The sequence below is a fragment of the Triturus cristatus genome, chromosome 2_1 (assembly GCF_964204655.1).
Source record: "Triturus cristatus chromosome 2_1, aTriCri1.1, whole genome shotgun sequence".
Lineage (NCBI taxonomy): Eukaryota > Metazoa > Chordata > Amphibia > Caudata > Salamandridae > Triturus > Triturus cristatus.
Window position 1 is genome coordinate 1013947335 of NC_140581.1, and position 14183 is coordinate 1013961517.

Consider the following 14183-nt stretch of genomic DNA (forward strand, 5'->3'; position numbering starts at 1 on the left):
AGTATTATTCCACATTACCTATCACAAACATCATCATAAAATGATGCTAATTTTACAAGGTAGCATAAATGTAATTGTCAAATGAATACACAACTTATATAGACAATAGTGTTTTATTACTGTAATACAGACAAACCTGCTGCAGTGAGCCCGTCTAAAAATCCACGAAACCATCCCTCTGCTTCCAGCTTCAGTAAATACTTGAGCAACATGGCTGTGGCTGCTGTGGCACCCTTCGATTCTTCAGCTTGTATACGTTCAACAGCCTCTGATAGGACACAAAGGAGAATAGTTTAAGTATGGGCCAAATTGAAACAATGCAGTATCCCTACCTGGAATCCCTTACATTGAAGGCGCGACTCTGAAATTAAAATGAAAGGAAAAATAAATTGTAACGTCCACTCTAAAGAGGATGGACGGTGTAATGTCTTTCCTTGGACTGCCAGCAGAAGTATTCCGTCGATATAGCCAATGGGGGCTCCAGTTCAGGTAAGGATGTTTTATTCCTAAGCTTTTGTAGAAGGTCGGTGGATTGTTAGGTTACTTTGGGCAAGTTAGTATAGTTTTGGTGTTTAAATTAGTTAGGATTAAAAATGGAATTAGGGCTGGATTTAATGTTTGGCTGACAGAGTACAGTTTGTCCGGTTGGCAGAAGACATTACCTCCGCCAACCAGATTGAGTACTATACCTGCCAAATTTAGAGATGACCACTGGCCCAGTGGTCATCTCTTCACATCAAAAGGAACTGCCATCACCACAGTTCCTTTTACTGCACTAAGTGGCATACTTACAAGGAAGTGGCGGAGTGCAGCATTAGCCTCCTTAGCTTAACACCGCGTTCCACCACTTCTGAAACGCAGGGCTGCACCGTATTTACAACAATACGTTGCAGCCTTGTGTTTCCTCCTGCAGTGGCACTAATTTATCTGCCTAGCATCAACGCAGGCATCTTTCCACCATAGTGCAAGGGTTCCTGCTTTGAGGGGAATTATTGTTATGTGCAGAAAGGTGTCCCTTTCAGCACATAAACAATCTGAAATGGCGTTTTGAAACTTCTATGTGTGCTGCTTAATGCAAAACGTAATTTTTCTTTAATGATCGTTTATGTACGGAAAGGGGCACTTTCCTGCACATAAAACAATCAATGGCATTTTGCTGTTTCTATGTGTGCTGCACAACACAGCACACATGGAAACAGCAAAAACTAGGAGAAATTAAACATCTTAATTTCGGCGCTGCCCCATATTTACGCCACCCTATTAAATATGGGGCAGCCTCAAAATCAATGGGTGAATGGGTGTTGCGGTGGAACGCCTACCAAAACACCCATTGCCCGTATAGCATGAAAGGATGCCTTATTTACAAGGCAGCATTAAGCCACATTAAGTGGAGTAGAGTGGAGTAGTATCGTAGAATGGCATAGAGTGGAGAAGAGTGCTGTAGAGTGGAGTGTCAGTGGAGCAGAGTTTGAGTGAGTAGAGCATCATAGAGTAGAGTATCGTGGAGTGGAGTGCTGTAGAGTGTAGTGTAGTGTAGTCGAGTCGAGTAGAGTGGCCTAGATTGAAGTGGTGTAACATACTATGGTGCAGAGTAGATTGGCATAGAATGCAGTGGAGTAGAGTGCATTGGTTTTGAGTGAATTGGTGTAGAGTGCATTGGCATAGAGTGCGGTGGTGTAGAGTGTCGTAGGGTGCAGGGGCATAGAGTGCAGTGGATAGAGTAGAATGTTGTAGAGTATAGTGGTGTAAAGTGCAGTGCTGCAAGTAGTTGGCGCAGTGGCGTATGGTGCATTGATTTTGAGTAAAGTGGAGTAGAGTGCACTGGTTTAGAGTACAGTGGCATAGAGTGGAGTAGAGTGGTGTAGAGTGCAGTGACATATCATGCAGTGGCCTAGAGTAGACTGCTTCACAGTAGAGTGAAGTGGTGTAGAATGGAGTGGTGCAGGTTGAGTGGAGAGGTGTGGAGTGGTATAGAGTAGTGGCATGGAGTGCACTGGCATAGAGTGCAGTGCTCCAGAGTGGAGTGGTGTAGCCTAGACTGGATTGGTGTAGAGTCCAGTGTTATAGAGTGCAGTGGTGCACAGTTGATTAGAGTGGTGTGAAGTGCATTGGTGTAGAGTGCAGAAGAGTGGCGCAGAGTAGAGTGCAGTGGGATAGAGTGAAGTTGCGCAGATTAGAGTGACATAGAGTAGAGTGGCATAGAGTTCAGTGGCAGAAAGTGCAGTGCTGCAGAGTAGAGTGTCATAGAGTGAAGTGTTGTAGTGTAGAGTGCATTGGTGTAGAGTGCAGTGGAGTAAAGTGGTGCAGAGTAAAGTGAAGTAATGCAATGGTGTAGAGTGGCATAGAGTGCAGTGTCACAGAGTATAGTATAGTGGTGCATCATGCAGTGGTGCAGAGTAGATTGATATAGTGTGCAGTGGCATAGAGTGCATTGGTTTTGAGTAAAGTGATGTGGAGAGCATTGGTGTAGAGTGCAGTGGCATAGAGTGCAGCAGTATAACATTGAGTGGCCTAGTGTGCAGTGGTATAGAGTGGATTGACACAGAGTGGAAAAGAGTGGCACAGGATGTAGTGGGGTAGAGTAGAGTGTTGTAGAGTACAGTGGTGCAGAGTAGATTAGAGTGGATTGGCGTAGAGTACAGTGACATCGAGTGGAGCAATGAAGAGTAGAGCAGTGTATAGATCAGTGGCAGAGAGAGCAGTATTGCAGAGTGAAGTGACGTTTAGTGAAGTGGCATAGGGTGGAGTGGTGCAGAGCTGAGTGAAGTGGTGCAGGGTAGCGTGTAGAGGCAAATGAGTGGAGTGATGCAGAGTAGAGTGGTGTAGAATGCATTGGCATACAGTAGAGTGGTGCAGTGGCGCAGAGTGCAGTGGCATACATTGGAGGAGAGTGGCATAGAGCGCAGAGGCGAAGAGTGCAGTAGAGTGGTGTAGAGTGAAGGGGTGTAGAGTGCAGTGGTATAGAGTGCAGTTATGCAGAGTGGAGTGTGGTAAAGTGCAGTTTTGCACAGTGTGGTGGTATAGAGTGGAATAGAGTACAGTGGTGCAGAATAGAGTGGTGAAGAGACCAGTGACGTAGTAAACAGTGGTTCAGAGTAGAATAGAATGGCGCAGAGTGCAGTGGCATACAGTGCTGTAGAGTGGCATAGAGTGCAGAGGGAAGAGTGCAGTAGAGTGGCGTAAATGCAGTTGCGCAGAGTGCAGTATTGTAGAGTGCAGTCATGCAGAGTAGAGTGTCGTAGAGCACAGTGTTGTAGAGTGCAGTGGCATAGAGTGGTGCAGAGTAGAGTGGTGCAGAGAGCAGTAACGTAGAGTACAGTGGTTCAGAGTAGAATAGAGTGGCGTAGAGTGCAGTAGCATGCAATGATGTAGAGTGCCGTAGCCTAAAGTGGAATGTTGCAGAGTATTGTGGCATAAAGTGCAGTGGTGCAAAGTAGATGGCATAGGTACAGTGGCATAGGGTGCATTGGTTTTGAGTAAAGCGGTGTAGAGTGAAATAGTATAGAGTGCAGTGGTTTAGAGTAGAGTAGCATAGCGTAGAGTGCAGTTGCATAGAGTGGTGCAGGATAGAGTGGAGTGGCACAGAGTGGTGCAGGATAAAGTGCAGTGGCGTAGAGTGGAGTGGCACAGAGTGGCGTAGAGTGCAGTGGCATGGAGTCCAGTGGTGCAGAGTTGACTGTTTCAGAGCAGAGTGAAGTGGAGTGGTGCAGGGTGGAGTTTAGTGGTGCAGGGTAGAGTGCAATGGCACTGAGTAGTGGCGTGGAGCACAGTGGCATAGAGTAGAGTGGTGCTGAGTAGAGTGGCACATCATTGATTGCAGTGGTGCAGAGTGGAGTGGCGCAGAGTGGAGTAGAGTGGCATAAAGTGCAGTGGCATGTAGTGAGGTGCTGTAGAATAGATTGTTTCTGAGTAGAGTGAAGTGACGTTGAGTGGAGTGGTGTAGGTTAGAGTGGCATGGTATAGAGTACTGGCGTAGGCTGCATTGGCGTAGAGTGCAGTGTTGCAGAGTGGAGTGGTGTTGAATGGTATAGAGTGCAGTGATGGATAGTAGAGTGGGGTGGAATGCACTGGCATAGAATAGAATGATGCAGGGTAGAGAGGCGTACAGTGAAGTGCGTGCAGTGGTGCCAGTGGATTAGAATGACATAGAGTGCATTAGCATAAAGTGCAAAAGAGTGGTGTAGAGTGCAGTGGAATAGAGTAAAGTGGTGCAGAGTAGTGTGGTGCTGAGTAGAGTGGTGTAGAGGTTAGTGGCAGAGAGTGCAGTGCTCCAGATTGGAGAGTCATAGAGTACAGAGATGTAGAGTAGAGCGGTGTAGAGTGCATTGGTGTAGAGTGCATACAATGGTGCAGAGTACAATGTCGTAGAGTGCAATGGTGTAGAGTAGAGTGGTGTAGAGTGCAGTGGAATAGAGTAAAGTATAGTGGCATAGAGTGCAGTGTTGCTGAGTTGGGTGGCATAGAGTGGAGTGGCGTAGAGTGATGTAGAGTGCAATGGTGAAGAGCGCACTTGTGCATAGTGGAGTAGAGTTCATTGGCACAAAGTAGTGGCTTAGAGTAGAGTGGCATTGAGTAGAGTCGGGCAGCATTGATTGCAGTGGTGTAGAGTGGAGCGGCGCAAAGTGGAGTAGGATGGCGTAAAGTGCAGTGGCACAGAGTAGATTGTTTCAGAGTAGAGTGAAGTGGTATAAAGTGGAGTGGTGCACGTTAGAGTGGAGTATTATAGAGTAGTGGTGTAGAGTGCAGTGTTGCAGAGTGTAGTGGTGTAGAGTGCAGTGGTGCATAGTAGAGTGAACTGGCATAGAGTAGAGTGATGCAGAGTGGAGTAGAGAGGCGTAGAGTGAAGTGGCGTACAGTGCAGTGTCTGAGTGCAGTAGTGACAGTAGACTAGAATGGCATAGAGTGCATGGGCGTAAAGTGCAAGAGAGTGGTGTAGAGTGGTGCAGAGTAGAGTGCAGTGGAATAGAGTAAAGTGGTGCAGAGTAGAGTGGCATAGAGGTCAGTGGCAGAGAGTACAGTGCTGCAGAGTTGAGTGTCGCAGAGTGTAGAGGTGTAGAGTAGAGTGGGGTACCGTGGTCTAGAGTAAAATGATGTAGAGTGCAGTGGTTAGAGTAGAGTGCAGTGGCATGGAGTACAGTATAGTGGTGTACAGTGCAGTGGTGCAGAGTAGATTGTCATAGAGTGAAGTAGTGTAGAGTGTACTGGTCTTGAGTAAAGTGGTGTAGAGTGCATCGGCATAGAGTGCAGTAGCGTGCAGTGGTGTGAAGTGGTGTGGTGTCGAGTGGCGTGTTGTACAGTAGCAGCAGAGTGGAATAGAGAGGCGTAGACTGCAGTGGCAGTGTTGATTGTTTCAGAGTAGAGTGAAGTGGCGTAGAGTGTCGTAAAATGCAGTGGTGCACATTAGATTAGAGTGGATTGGCGTACAGTGCAGCAGCATAGAGTTCAGTGGCTTGAATGGCATAAAGGAGAGTGTAAGAGAGTGCAGTGTTGCAAAGTATATTGTCAAAGAGTGCAGTGATGTATAGTAGAGTGGTGTGGAGTGCACTGGTATAGAGTCCAGTGGCACAGAGTAGAGTGGTGTAAAGAGCAGGGGCACAGAGTAGAGTGGCATAGAGAGCAGTGAAGTAGAGTACAGTGGTGCAGAGTAGAAAATAATGGTGTGGAGTGCAGTGATGCAGATTAGAATAGAGTGGAATAGCGTGCAGTAGCATAGATAATAGTAGCGTAGAGTGATTTGGTGCAGCGTAGATTGGCGTAGAGTGCACTAGTTTTGAGTAAAGTGGTGTAAAGTACATTGGCGTAGAGTGCAGTGGCATACAGTGCAGTTTTACCGAGTAGGGTGGCATAGAGTGGAGTGGCGCAGAGTGGTGTAGAGTGCAGTGGTGCATAGTAGAGTAGTGTGGGGTAGAGTGCATTGGCATAGAGTAGAACAGAGTGGTGTACAGTTGGGAGGTGAAGAGTGGAGTGGTGCAGAGAAGAGTGCAGTGAAGCAGAGTGGAGTGGCATTGTATGGAGTGGTGCAGAGCAGAGTGCAGTGGAGTGGTACAGTGTAGAGTGGAGTGGGGTAATGTGGAGTAAGAATGGTATGGTACTGCCATTACAGACAACACATCTTCAATTCAAATGGCCATTACATCACCCTTAGTGTGAGATACATTACATTTGCACTCACATACAGTTTTACTGATAACAGTATACAGCACACAAATGATAATGTGTGGAAATGTCATCACTCATTGTATTTTTTTTAATAAAAAAAAACAAATGTGTCCTCATTCGCCACCTTTCCCACTCCAAATCACACCCTAGATGTCTGTACTCACCCCCAAACAGCTGAGAGGCACAGGTTGTTAAAGAGGGGGACCCGCCTACTAGTACCAGAACATCTTGGGGATCAATGAAGTAACCACTGAGATACCTCTTCTGCCAAGCTCTAAGAGCTAGATGACTTCCGTCAGAGAATTTGCCATAGAATGTGGCACTCCCCAACTTAGCCCGAAGAGAGTTAATGGCTTAATCATAGGACTCAGGGGGAAGAAAAAAAAATAAAAAACCTTCACTACGGCGACTCTGAACCCCGTCTTGATTGCAAAAAGTTCCAAAATGCTCTCTTATTATTACTGCCTGATTTGGCAAGATCCAATTTGGGAACCGCCAAGACTGAAGACTGCCAGTCGGAAAAGGTGGGAGGAGATGATTCTGTCCATTTTATACAAATTTGTCTCCTAGCTAGTAAAATAGCATAGAAGAGCAGAGCTCCCGCAGGGCCAGTAACTTTTTCTGCAAAGCCGAATATGATTAGGGGTAAATCTATGTTAATAGGGCAACCCAAAGTATTTGGTAAAAATTCACCCACACTTCCCCAGAAGACAGCCAGAGATGGGCACTCCTTAAACATGTGGATGTCGGTAGCAGCAACCTGACTGCATTTCTTGCAACTCACTGGTGGTCCTTTGGTGATTTTTGACAGTTTATAAGGGGTGAAGTAGGCCCTGTGAATGGTAAACAGGTGGTTTCTTTTCAACCAAGCTGGTTTCACAACTTTGTGTAAGGTCTTACAAGAATTCATCCATAGTTGAACACAGTCCTGTGCAGGTAAAGAACCGCCCCACAGTTCCTCAGCCAGGTTGAATTCATCATCCACTTCCTCTAACAAAGCTTGGTACCAAAAAGAAACTTCCTCCCTCCCTGGGGGTTTTGTTACAAGCTGGCGTTCTAAAAAACTACCACAACCCACTGTGTTCTTATCATTTAATTGTGGGTGGGATTGAACCCAGCTTGCCAGTTGAAAATATTTAAATCGGGAAAGGCCTGCTCCCACTCTATGTACAAGATGTTCCCAAGAAACAAAAGTGCCTCCAGGGAGAAGGTCTGCCCAGACCGTCAACCCAGCCTCTCTCAAAGGTTTTGCCAACATATCCTTTAAACACTCCGGGGCTCCTGGGGAATCCCAAAGGGAAGCCAAGCTGGAAAAATACCCCAGCGACACTGAACCTCTCAGTTTGGCCCAAGTTTTAGCCACCCCCTGAAGAACCTTCAGCTTGACTTTTTTTTTAAACTTCGGATCCCCAAATTTAAACAAAAAAACCTCTTCTGATAATTTGGCACTCCTAAGCATAGCCAGAAACATCCCTTCAGCACCTGTATTCACGGGCATTCTTAATAACATACGTGAATGTGACAGTTGGAAAGCCCAGGCATACAACTGAAGATCTGGTAAAGGTAGGCCACCTTTTTCTCTTCTCCGCCTCAACTTTTTCCAGGCAATCCTAGGTGACTTGGATGAACAAATGAATTAATTTCACTCTGCAACTTATCAATCATAGATTTTTCAAAATACAGAGGGATACAATTAAAGAGAAACGTAATCTTCGGGAGTATCGACATATTGATCAGATTTATTCTACCCAAGATAGATAAAGGCAGTAAGGCCCAAGATCTTATTAGCCTCTGGCAGTCTCTTGCTACTAAAGTCATGTTGATATCAGCAATCTTAGTGATGTCTTGGACCACCTGGACTCCCAAATATCTCATTTTGGAACTAAGCTGGCCCCAATGCTGGGTCTCTGAGAGATTCCAGGTCATGATCTCCGTCTTTGAAGCGTTGATTTCATATCCGGAGACAGCACCAAACTCCTGGGCTAAACTGATGGCCGCTGGAAAGGCTGACTGTAATTAGCAGATAAAACCAGAATGTCATCAGCGTACAGGGCTACCTTCCTCTCCCATTCTCCATACTTAAAAGGCTGAATATTAGTGTCATCCCTAAGCCGTTGGGCAAATGGCTCGCTGTAAAGATCAAAAAGAAGAGAGGAGAGTGGGCAGCCCTGCCTGGTTCCTCTTGTGATCTTAACAGAGTCCGTGATATTCCCATTAACCAACAGTCTGGCCGATGGGTTCTGGTAAATCAACTGGACTATTCGACAAAATGTTTCCCCCAAGTTGAACTTCCCCAAGACCTCCGACAGATAAGTCCAGTTCATTCTGTCGAAGGCCTTGGTGGCATCCAAAGTCATGGCTGCCAAAGGGAGGGAATATGTGGAAGCGAGATCAATAGCACCAATAAAATCATAAGTGAGATCCAAAAGCTGCCGGTTCCTGACAAAACCCTTCTGGTCTAGGTGGAGGACATCCCCCACCATGAGGCCTAATCTTGCTGCTAAAATTGAAGTAAAAATGTTATAATCTACATTCAATAATCTCGGCAGTGGTAAGGGTTTGATTAATTTGGAGGAAGCTTGGCGCTCAAGCGTGTACGCAGTCGAGTATAATGAACAATAGTATCCGGTGCTACCAGGTCAGGGGGGACAAACCCAATGAAATTACCCCTGCAATGAGTAGGTCATGGCCCACATTTTCATCTACATTCAATAATGATATAGGTATATATGACCCGCAGTTTGATGGAGATTTCCCCGGTTTCAAAATTAGGATTATTAAAGCTTCATTCCATGAAGCTGGGAGCCCAAGACCGGCCTCCAGTACATGATTAAAAAGCAACGTAAGAGTTGGAATGATCTTATCACCCAACATCTTATGAATCTTCCCTGGGAGGCCGTCCGGACCCGCTGCTTTCCCATTCTTACAACGTTGAATGGCTTCTCTGACCTCAGTTTGTGTAAAGGCCTGATCCAATTGTTGTTGTTGTTCAGGCCCCAAGGAGGGAAGGGTGATGTCCCTCAACCAACTTTGAACACTAAGGGCATCCAGACTTTTGTCTTCACAATGGATGTCATGAAAGTAGGTCTGAAAGGCATGACTAATTTCCCCATCTGAGGAGAGAGTATCGTTACCACTAATGATCTCTTTAATATGGTTTCTTACCCGGTCAACTTTGGATTTTCATGCAAGGAGCTTGCCTGCACCTTCACCATACTCAAAATGGGCAATTTTGCTGGTCTCCCATTGGAAAGGGGAACATGGCGGCCGCGCGTTAACCGCTAGCACCCGGAGCTCCCACAGCAGCCACTCAATGAGTTGAATTTGGGATGGAGAGAAGCTGACGCGATTCATGAGTCGAGTCGGGACGGAGAGGCAGAGATTGAAAGGAGATTGATTTTTTAACTTCAACTTTAAGCACCCCTGCTGCTTCTTACGGGTGAGGTCGGTGTTTCCACAGTTGCGGTGTGTTTCGGCGCGCTACGAGTCAGCCGCGCGGCCGGGAATTTGTAGAGAGGAGGCGAGGAAACGCCTACCTGCACCATCTCGCTGGCTGGAAGCCGCCCTGAAACTCTGAAGAGGACGTAAGGCGGCTGCGAGAGGCCACCATAGGGGGAACGACGCCCAAACCGGCATTAGCGGCTTCTTCCGTCAGGTGCTGGACCGAAGTGGTGAAGCCACGTAGGAAGGTGGCGGTAAGGTCAGCGAGTCAGCAGCTGTTACCGGTTTACAGGATCGAGGCACCAGGGGGGAGACAGAGGCTGGAGGGTTAGTTTCTCCGCGGGGGCAGCACTTGCAAGGGATTGTGACCTCTCGGATCCTTAGTAGCACACAGGAGGGTAATACAACGCAAACAGCTGTCATAGCCATTACCAGGAAAGGGCAAAAGAAATCAAAAAAAAGTCACAGTGAGTGGAAGGAGGGCCAAAGTAGATGGTAATAGTATCTCTGGCAGAATAGATACTGCAAGGAACATTGTAGAGCAATCCCAGGATTTGAACACTGCCTGGTTTTCTCTAGACCCCTCCCCCATTACTGAATCAGTGTCTTCAAGCAGTGACTCTGCCTTTCAGGTATACCAGGTTAAAGGGAGGTCTATAAAACCTAGGAAGCAAAAGAGTAAGTCAATTAACAGCTTGGGTAGAGTGACTCCGTCGCTGCGCTCTTATTTTAGGGTTCACCCAGAGGTGCTGGTTATCAATGCAAGAATTGAGCCTCCAGGACAGAGCTCCGTAAGCTTAAACACCCCTATAGTACCAGCATTTACATTAGATACGGTCTCTGGGAGCAGTATGGAATTAGCGTTAGACATATCCTCTCAACAACAAAGTGATTCAGGGGAACCTCTTGGGGGCAAGAATGGTCCGAGCGCGGACCCTTTGAGTTGTCCTCTGAGTCAATCACAGTTACAGTTACAGTTACAGCCACAGTCACTGACCATGTCTAACAGTAGGTCTGATGGAGGTTATGAGGGGGGGGCCCTATCTGTATCTGTACCGTCGTCGATATCTCTACCCTCAGGTTGGGAGGGTCTTTTCGCTACACTTTCTGAGGACATTAAAAAGGGCTTCGCAGTATCCACAGTGAACCAAGGGGAAATTAGGAATTTCTGCGAATCCTTGGAAAAAAAAGTAGACCTAATAAACTCTAGGACGGTAGCTCTAGAGAATACTGTTGGAGAATTGAAAGAAGATTTGGGGCGGACAAAATCTGATATTCAAATGCTAAAGACAGGTCATGTCGACCTTAGCGATAGAATGGAGAGGCTTGAGAACAATGCACGTAGGAATAACCTGTGCTTATTGAACATTCCGGAAGGCAGCGAAGGATCTGACATCCGCTCTTATATCGTCTCCCTACTCAAGACTTCTTTACAGCTTGAAGACTCGGAGGAAGAACTTATCCGGGACATACAGAGAGTGCACAGAGATCCTTTCCGTAGGAACCCCGATAGACCTAAACCCAGGAAAATCCTTCTTAATTTTCTTACCTTTACCTTAAAGGATAAAATTCTCAATTCTGCACTGAAACTGAAAACAGTGAGAGCAAAAGAATTCTCGTTTGAGATCCGGTTTGATCTCTCGAGGAGTACTCCGGAGAGGCAGTGGGAGATGCGCAGGAGGCTGGCAGATTTTCAAAAACTAGGCGCAGTAGCCCAGTTGAAATTCCCGGCCTTTTTAAAGGTGATGCACAACAACAAAATGCACAATATAAAATCAGTGCAGGAAGCAGACGAGCTGCTTAACAGCATCAGTAAGGGGGGTCTATAATGGCTGAACTTAGTTTAAGGAGCTAATCAGGGGTAATACTGGGGTAATACTGGGCCCAGTAGGGTCTTACCTTTTTCTCCTCTTGCATGGAAGATTAAACATACTTAGAGACTACAGAGTCTATAGAGACTATAGCGATTAAACGTTTGTCACACCAATATCAGAAAAGATATAGATAGAGCAGATTTACTTAAATTTCACACTCTTTATTTGATTGGATTCCATTTGTGTCTGCTTCGCATGAAATATAGATAGAGCCTCTCCTCGTATCTGGTCTCTCTGTCTCCTTAGGAATGTTCTACTTTTTTTCTAGGTAGTGGCTGGGTGGGTACCTCCGGGATGTATTGCCTGGACTTCATCTGTCCAGATAATTGGGGTAAGGGTTCCTAGAGGGGGGGGTGGGTTTGGGGAGGGCACGGGGTAGGGGTTTGGGTTAGGTGTAGCAAAAAAATATATATATATATCCTCATTCTCCTTCTTTCTTCTTTTTTGTTTGTATCTGTATTCACGTCACTCTTAAGGTTAGGGTTTTTGGAGCTGAGTTGGCTCAATGCTGGTGTGGTTTGCTTTAATTCATACTTCCAATTTCCTGTGGGCATTTCGGTTGACTTAACATGAGTCTTATACAGATTTTTTCTTGGAATGTCAATGGGTTGCGAACTAGACCAAGAAGGGACAAGATTATACAGTATCTCCAAGATTCACCGGCTCAGGTCTTGATTCTTCAGGACACATATCTGCTTAAAGAGGAGATAGCCTCTTTCCTTAAAAATAAAAGATGGGTGGGCTCATATGTATGCACGAATCAGACAGCAAACATTAGAGGAGTCCTTATCATTATTATTAAGAAATCAGCCAAAGCATTTATTTTACAGCAACTGGTTGACCCAGGTGGCAGATGGGTTATCAGTAAAGTTATGATGAGGGAGACTCTGTTTACCCTGGTGGGTTATTATGGACCTAACCACGATGACCCCTCCAGTCTCAAGACCATTTTCTCGCATTTACTAGATTTTCCTGAACCGATAATCTTAGCCGGTGATTTTAATATAGTCTTGAACCCTGCGTTGGGCAAAACCCCAAATAGTAAAGCTATGGTCCCTTCCAATTCTCGTGAGCTTTTATTGGAGGCTATGAAACAATTTGCTTTTTTGGATATATGGAGAGAGAGATCGGGTCTGCAGCCGGGTGTATCATTTCGAAATCACAAATATCGGCACCAATCTAGGATAGATTATGTGCTGATAAGTAACTCACTAAGAGGCAGAGTGAAGGAAATTTCATATCTGGCCAACCATCTTTCAGATCATTCAGGGGTACATCTATGTCTGGTGGGTCCACCAGTAGGGCCCGCCCGGACATGGTCATTTGACCGCTCCTTACTTTTGGAGGAGGAAGAGAAGACTTTTTTATTACAAGAGACAGAATGGTTTCTGGAAACGAACCTGGGGTCAACTTCAATGATTAATGTATGGGACTCGCTTAAAGCTTTTTTGCGGGGCCAAATTACCAGCAGGATATGTTTTAGAAATAAAAGAAATAAGGAGGAGGTATCATCTATAGAAGGGAAGCTGAAGGAGGTAGAGCAGATTTAAACCTCCAAGCCCCTCCTGAAATCCAGAAAGATCTGAAAGCTGAGCGGGACAGCTTAAAGGGGCAGCTAGAGAACATCACTCAATGTATTGATTTAATCATTTGGACAGTTCATTTACAGACATCTGTACAGCCTTCCTCAAATAGCCCCCACTAGCCAAAATGATTGTCACATAAATCCCCTCACTTTGAAGGCAGAGAAAGAAAAAGAAAAACAAGCTCCCTGGAAGACACAGCCTAATAAAAACAAGAATTAAAGGCCTGTTTACAGCGAGCGAGTATGTGAAGGAATACAGTAAACAGGTTTGGGCAATGGGAGGGACCAACTCGAGCTGGACAGCCTCAGGCAAATAAAGCCAGCAAATAGAAAGCCAGAAAATGTGAGTTATAAACCATAATGCCAATATTATGCAACAGCGAAATGCATTCCTGGGTCAATTTTCTAAATGTCCCCAAGATGTCTTTAGCAAACCAGACAGCTGTGCTGTCTTGTAGGCTGAAACCTAAAAAGGAAATTACCCTTGCTCAGTAGATTTTTATAAAGCAAATATGCGGTATATGTTTAGGTACTGGTATCTGGTTGCATGTCTAGGCATCATAGTGCCTTGCAAGGAGCAGAGAAGCATGGGCAGTCTCCAGACATGGTCTTGTGGTAGAGATTAATGCATCTTGTTAAAAACACTCTTCAATTGCTAGCTAGGATGAAGGTTTTCTGTTGGGTAACAGTAGTTTTGACAGTGCACAGAGTTTCAGTGAAAGCATACGATACACTGCTATGTATCAATTTTTTTTTTTTTTTTTTTTTTTTTTGGAAAACCTTTATTTAACAGTATGCGCAGACAGATACGGGCCTACAACCCTCAGGCCGGCCTCGACAATAAAGGGCACATCAGCAAGCAATTATACGATTCAGCAGCATATCAGTACAAGCACGAATAGACCAGATTACGTTTATACACAATTGTGCCGCCGAGCGCCAGGATGATGAGGTTTAAGTTTTATAAAGTTTTGAAATAAGTCCATAGCAACAGGTCTGGAAGGATCCGAATCAGAGCAATGCAGTTAGGACTATAGTGGGCAACGATCATCAGAAGAGTCAGCAAGCATTATCCGTAAGGTAATCAATCGCACTCCATGAAATCAGGATAGAAAAGAAGCATA

General features: G+C 45.5%; 1 protein-coding gene across 6 annotated transcripts in view; it reads right to left on the reverse strand.

Moving 5' to 3' along the window:
• The window catches only part of RIGI (RNA sensor RIG-I), a 506425-nt gene that overhangs the window by 449878 nt on the left and 42364 nt on the right, over nt 1-14183 (reverse strand). For all 6 annotated transcript variants that reach the window (XR_014970743.1, XR_014970727.1, XM_085634941.1 and 3 more), the window contains exon 2: nt 137-268. Coding sequence is in view for 4 of the 6 variants with exons in the window: in XM_085634941.1 (XP_085491067.1) it covers nt 137-268 (132 nt within the window). In the remaining 2 variants the exon portion in view is untranslated. The remainder of the gene's footprint in view (nt 1-136; nt 269-14183) is intronic.